This window comes from Alligator sinensis, unplaced genomic scaffold (assembly GCF_000455745.1).
Source record: "Alligator sinensis unplaced genomic scaffold, ASM45574v1 scaffold360_1, whole genome shotgun sequence".
Classification (NCBI taxonomy): domain Eukaryota; kingdom Metazoa; phylum Chordata; order Crocodylia; family Alligatoridae; genus Alligator; species Alligator sinensis.
The window spans coordinates 241,869-248,545 of NW_005842337.1; the positions used below are offsets into that span (position 1 = coordinate 241,869).

At 46.5% G+C, this 6,677-nt stretch overlaps 1 protein-coding gene across 8 annotated transcripts in view; it reads right to left on the minus strand.

Annotated features, from left to right (window-relative positions):
- The window catches only part of SFXN1 (sideroflexin 1), a 38,932-nt gene extending 32,261 nt beyond the window's left edge, over positions 1 to 6,671 (minus strand). For 2 of the 8 annotated variants that reach the window (XR_003095267.1, XR_003095268.1), the window contains exon 1: positions 2,484 to 2,505. Coding sequence is in view for 1 of the 8 variants with exons in the window: in XM_014522292.2 (XP_014377778.1) it covers positions 2,484 to 2,520 (37 nt within the window). In the remaining 7 variants the exon portion in view is untranslated. Of the gene's footprint in view, positions 1 to 2,483; positions 2,558 to 5,125; positions 5,417 to 5,438 lie in introns of those variants that run through there. The other 6 variants (XM_006028722.3, XM_014522294.2, XM_025210157.1 and 3 more) reach the window with 5 other exon arrangements.
- Between the last annotated feature and the right edge of the window lie 6 nt (positions 6,672 to 6,677).

The window sequence follows — 6,677 nt, forward strand, 5'->3', positions numbered from 1 at the left end:
TTGACCACGGGATGTTGTTCCAAGGACTGCTGGGAAGAGACGGGATCCACCTGATGAACAGAGGGAGACCATGTTTGCAGACAGGCTTGCTAACCTAGCGAGGAGGGCTTTAAACCAAGTTCACAAGGAGATAGGGAACAAAGCCGAGATAAGTGGGAGACCTGGAGGAAGCACAAGGAGGAAGGGGCAACAGGAGAGGCCTCTTCATTCTTCTTGAGAAATTAGGGCAATCAGCTGGTTGCCTCAGGTGCCTTAGGATTCAGTGACCTAGACAAATTGGAGGACTGGGCCAAAAGAAAATTCATGAGGTTCAAAAAGGACAAGTGCAAAGTCCTGCACTTAGGACAGAACAATCCCATGTACCGCGTGTACAGGCTGGGGGCTGACTGGCTGGGCAGCAGCTCTGCAGAAAAGGACCTGGGGGTTACAGTGGACAATAAGCTGAATATGACTATTTATGAGCCAGCAGTTTGCCTGTGTTGCCCTTCACGGCTAACAGCATACTGGGCTGCATTGGTAGGTGTGTTGCCAGTAGGTAAAGGGAAGTGATTATTCCCCTCTATTCAACATTGGTGAAGCTACATCTGGAGTACTTGTTCAGTTTTGGGCCCTCCAGTACAGAAAGGATGTGGCCAGATTGGAGAGAGTGCAGTGGATGGCAACAAAAATGGTGAGGGGGCTGGGAACATCAATTTGAGGAAGGACTGAGGGAACTGGGCTTATTTAGTCTAGAGAAGAGGAGACTCAGAGGGAACTTAATAGCAGCCTTCAACTACCTGAAGGTGGCTTGGAAGATGAAGCTGGACTGTTCTCAGTGATGGCGGATGACAGAACAAGGAGCAATGAGCTCAAGTTGTAGCAAGGGAAGTTTAGGTCCGATATCAGGAAGAATTTTTCACACTAGGAGGGTAGTAAAGCACTGCAACAGGTTACCCAGAGAGGTGGAGGAAGCTCCATCCTTGGAGGTTTTCAAAACCTGGTTAGACAAAGCTTTAGCGGGATTGATCTAGTTGGGGATGGTCCTGCTTTGAGCAGGGGTTGGACTAGATGACCTCCTGAGGTCCCTTCTACCTCTAACTTTCTATGATACACAAACACACAAAGCCTAGAAAACAAGCAGGAAGAACTGGTCTTCATACAGTCACAGAGCTATGACATGGTTGGAATAACAGAGATGTGGTGGGCACTTGCATGACTGGAGCACTGTCATGGATGGGTACAAACTGTTCAGGAAGGACAGGCAGGGGACAAGAGGAGGACTAATTGAGCAGTATGACTGCTCAGAGCTCCAGTATGAAACTGGACATGGGCCTGGATTCAGGTTAGAGGTGAGAGCAACAAGGGTGATGTTGTGGTGGGTGGGTGCTCTAGACCACCAGACCAGGAAGATGAGGTAGATGAGGCTTTCTTCAGACAACTAGCTGAAATTTCCAGATCACAGGCCCTGGTTCTCATGGGGGACATCACTCATCCTGACATTTGCTGGGAGGGCAATACAGCAGTGTACAGAAAATCCTGGAAGTTTGTGGAGAGTGCTGGGGGACAACTTCTTGGTGCAAGTGTTACAAAAACCCAACTAGAAGCCATGCTTTTCTTGACCTGCTACTCACAAACAAAGAATTGGTGTGGGATGTAGAAGTGGATGGCAATTTGGGCAGCAGTGACCACAAGATAATCGAGTTCAAGATCCTGACAAAAGGAAGAAAGGAAAGCAGTAGAGTATGGACCCTGGACTTCAGAAAAGTGGACTTTGACTCCCCCAGGGAACAGATGGCCAGGATCCCCTGGGAGACCAGTCTGAGGTGGAGAGGAGTGCAGAAGAGCTGGCTGTATTTAAAGAAGCCTATTGAGGGTGCAGGAGCAATCCATCCAGACCTGCCAGTGGGACAGCGCTGACTCAGGTACCACTGAGGATAAAAATCATAAGAGATGAAAACTAAAGGATGTTTTGGTCCACAATTAATACAAATTGATCTGATTTCTAACAAGTGAAAAACGTTTTTAAAGATGGAGCTAAATGCACAAATTTGTCATGAAAATATTTATCTGATGAAGTCAGACTTTAATAACTACTAAATAATTAACTGCTTTTTTGGAACCTTTGATTTTTTTCCATAGGTATCATTACGCAACAACGGCTTGCAGAGTGGAATCGCCTACTTAATAGATTAGCACCTTGAATCAACGGTGCCAACAGATTTTAAATCACTGAGGCTTCAACATCTGGAATGAATTAAAATGCATTCCCTTTGACACAACTCATTAGCAAGAGGCTGAAAAACAAAACTAATTATGCAGACTTATCAGCAACTAACATAATTTACACTGAAAGGTCAACTTGAAATGACTTTCACAATTCAAGGAGACTCGTATTTTAGGGAAGGCTGACAAACAAAAATATTTATGTAACAGTTAAATGCTTGCCTTTGACATAAATGTAGAAACAAACATGGTTAGCAAGCAAAACTTTGTAAAGTTTTTACCAATTAACTTTTTCACTGGTTTCAGCCATACGACCATTTCTGAACTGGCCTGAAAGCTGTACTGCCAAACACACAAGTTTGCCTTCCTTTCCTCCAATTAGATCAAAACCTAATGGGGAGTAGAGGACAAAATTAATTTACTTAAAGCAACTGTGTGTCATTACTTTGAAAAATTAAGTAAAAAAAAAAAAAAATCAGAACAAAGTCTGAACAACAATTTTTAGACAAAGACTGCTTTTAATTTTGCCACAGACTCAGCAGTAGTAATAGACTTAAGACTTTAAACTTTGTTTAAAGGTTAACAGCAGTATTAGCTGCCACGAGTTTACAAATTGCAGATTCAGGAGTTATCAGGAATTTAACTTTCAACTGTAACATTTCAAAGTTCACTTCTTCTGTGGAAAGCAAAATTGAATGTTCTGTAGCTACAGAGCCCTTCACTGACATTAGTTTGACTATTCAATGAAAACGGAACAGTAATTATATGAGATTTTTTAAAATTATATGTATTAACCAACTATATATGACTTAATTACTCAGATATTGTATGCATTTGAAGGGCCCACCACTTGGTAACTTTATGTTAAATTACTCATAAAAAGCACTAACATAGCTGTGACTAAACTTACAGGTATAAGAAAAATTTAATTTGTTCTTGTTAGTAAAAAAAAAAAAAAAAAAAAAAAAAATCATTCATTCCTATTGGTGATGACTGCTATGTTATTGTAACAAAATTCAGATGGATACAGGATCATGAGCCATTCTGTGAAACATTTGTTAAGGGAACACAGTATATTAGCACATTATTGTGCACCATATTTCCACATTATAGTGCCTTATTTCCATATTATAGTGCCTATAGTGCCATAGCAATTATTCATGCATCAGGACACAAAATGAATCCAGCTTTCCTACCAGTATTGGACTCCTAATATTTAATATGCTTTTATATTCCATTTTTCTAACATAAATGAGAGTACCTCCAAGTTTATTTCAAAGACCTGGTAAGTCCAGTCGGAGAGAATAAGTAGGACTCTTCACCAGGTGAGTGCTATCAAGTATGAAAGAATCTGAGCTTTCATTAAAAATAAAATTTCTTTTTCCTCGCAGTAGTGACCCAAACACAACCTGAGGTAAGAAAGTATTGGTGGGTGTATTACCCTCAGTTACTGGTATGACGGTGTGGGGGACATTACCAATACTACTAAACAACAGAAAAGGATTGCTTTAAGGCATCCTGAGAGTGGATACAAATCTACAGACAAAAGCATTAGCAAGGCAGCAGCAACTCCAGAACAGGACCCTGCACTGGCATCAGCGAGGCCAGGTTTCCACTTCTACCAGGGCTCCTTATACAAGTATCCCTAGCTTTGCTAGCAGATAGAGGAATAACTGCCCCTGGTTTTTTGGCCTGCACGTATCTCACTGCTCTCAGCTCTGGGTGAGTTTGGAGCCTCAGGTGCTGGCTCCAGAACAGCAGGCCCCATGGGAGAGCAAAAGGGTCAGACTGACACCAGTAGAGGCTGAGGGATGGGAGTAGTCCTTCTCAATTGTTTGCACCATAAAAATTGCGCCGTTATTTTTCTGTAGTCAAAACCAAGAACTGGCATTTTCCAAGAGGTACCTTGTGCTTAAGGAAGTTGAAAACGACTCTTTTAAAACATAGCCAGACCAAAAGCTAGCACTTCCCTCTACCCCTCATTTGAAAGATAGCTCAGTAGCTACATCTTATGATTAGGGACCTAGGTAATTTGTGGTTTCGCAGAAAGCGTGAAATCAGTCATTAAAAATAACTTAATAAAAATAAAATGCTGGCCCCCCCAGTGGGAGCCAGCGGTCCTCGCTGCCAGAGGGGAAGGCGCTGGGATAGCACAAATTGAGATGGTGGCTGTCCCTTCGTCCCTCCTTCCTCCGCCAGGGCCTCTGCCCATTGGGGCCGAGAGGCGGGGTACATGAAGGGCAGCCAGCAATCAAGATGACAGCCGCCCCCTCGTTCCTGTTGGCCTCTCTGCCAATCAGTGCTGAGGGGTGGGGCCTCTTCCAATCAGCATAAGGGGGTGGGGCCACAGCAAAATGCCTGGGAAATTGGCTATGCGCTAGGAAAAACTCATTGTCCTGCTGTGATTTACGTAGGTCCCTGCTCATGGTTTTAGCCTCCCCCCCGCCTAAGGCAGGGGCGGGCAATTATTTTGGGCAGAGGGCCGCTTACTGAGTTTTGGCAAGCCATCAAGGGCCGCATGACAGGCAGCCCAGGTTAGATTAATATTAATTTTCTAAATATTTTAGGGGCCCTTCGGGCCAAATAGAATGGCTTGGCGGGCTGCATCCGGCCTGTGGGCCACATTTTGCCCAGCCCTGGCCTAAGGGGTTCAAACCTGTATCTCCAAGAAAAATAGTTTTAAACATCAGACTCTGCTGCGCTGGGGCAGGGCACCCACCCTCTTCCTGAAGCTGGGCTACTTTGCAAAGAGCGGAGCCGAGTGATAAGGGCACTAAGGGGGCAGCCTGGGGAGCTGATATTAAAACCAACTTTTCCATGATGCTAAAAGGAAAGCACTTCACCATCTGCGCCCGTGTCCTCAAAACTGCTGATACACAGAACAACTTGAGAGCAAAAACTTACTACCCATTCAATTTCTTACCAAAATTTGCTACCCGTTCTCAGCAGCTTAGTTGTGAAATAACTACACTGGCCTTTTTCGGGTTGTCGCTTCCATCTCCAATAGATCTCCAAATGTCCAGAGCCGCCTTTCGATGTTCTCAGGCGTTCAGTCCCCAGCTTCTCCGCGTTCTCGTGTAAAAGCTGACCCCATTACTTGAAGGCACGCTGGCAGCACGGTGGTGGGAAGACTCATATAGCTAATGTTTTTGACCTGTTCAGAGGTTAAACTCCTTTGCACTCATTTTTTAAGTCCTATAAAGGTGCAATCTTTTGGGGAAATGCAGCATCTTTACCTCATGCCCACAGAGCACATTTCAGATTTGTGTCTTTCAGCAACAACGATTCTCGTCGGCACCGAGCTGGCCTCCCCACTTGCAAAGGAGTCACTGGGCAGTATCCGCTGGCTCCTTGGACTCATTTGAGGGCCAGTGGACGCTGTCCTGTGAACTCTGCTCAGTGTCTCTGCTTGGCACTCTTCTTTTGAACCTTAGACCAGCACTCCCATCCCTGTTTTTTTCATATTTGTCCCAAGGAATCTGTTGCCCCCTTTCCCTGTAGCCTTCCCGCCTAGGGGAGGCCAATGAGAAACTTGGTGTATTGGACCCATGTAATGAAAGGGTGACAAACTGGCCACACTTGGAAAGAAGAAGCCACACAGCTGATGCCCAGGAGGCAAGAGTAGTGAGACACAGAGAGAGAGAAAATAAGCTGGTTGCCAAGTTTTCTTCTCTCCCCCCATGCAGCTTTTATCAGCATCATCCATTTCCACCAGCAAGCTTTGCCCACTTTTCCAGCTGCAGTCATCGACCCCATCCAAGGCTGGAAGCAGCATCACATCGCAGCAACCTGGCGCGGCCCTCTTTTCCCCCCTTCACCTGTCAGCCCCGCATGCAGCCTAGCAACAAAAGCCACCGTCCCCGGGTGGAACGGATGGCGCCTGATGCTGGGGCTGGCTCCTCAACACAGCAGCCATCTTTGGCGTGTAACTTAAAAGAGAGATTTCATCATTCTGCAACCAAGCGGCTGCCGGCGCCGGAGGATGCAGCCGTGGGGGCTTCCAGTCCAAACCCTCCGGCCCTGAGGCGCATCCCGCATGCCCTTCAATGGGGTCACGCTGCATTTTTTTAATCCTTTTTTTTTTTTTTTTTTTTTTTTAACTGCTTTGCGAGAAGGGTTATTTTAGAACCCCCCCCAGGAGGCAAACTTGCCTCTTCTGAGGATGCTCCATGACCTAAAGCAGGGATTCACCCAGGCACTGAAACAGCCTCTTCCCTGGCAGGGCTGACACGGAGGGCAAAGGGGGGGCTTCATGCCACCCGCGCCCCTGCCCTCCCGCTCCCCTGAGCCCGCAGCCGCAGTGCTGCCAGGGGCTGCGGGGCTCCGGGGGCGCGGGCAGTGCAACCCAGGCTGCACTGGGAGCGGCGCAGTGCAACCCCCGCTGCACTAGAAGCGGTGCAGTGCAAACCCCGCTGCACTGGGAGCGGCGCAGTGCAAACCCCGCGGTGCAGCAGCAGCTTCCCCCGCACTGCCGG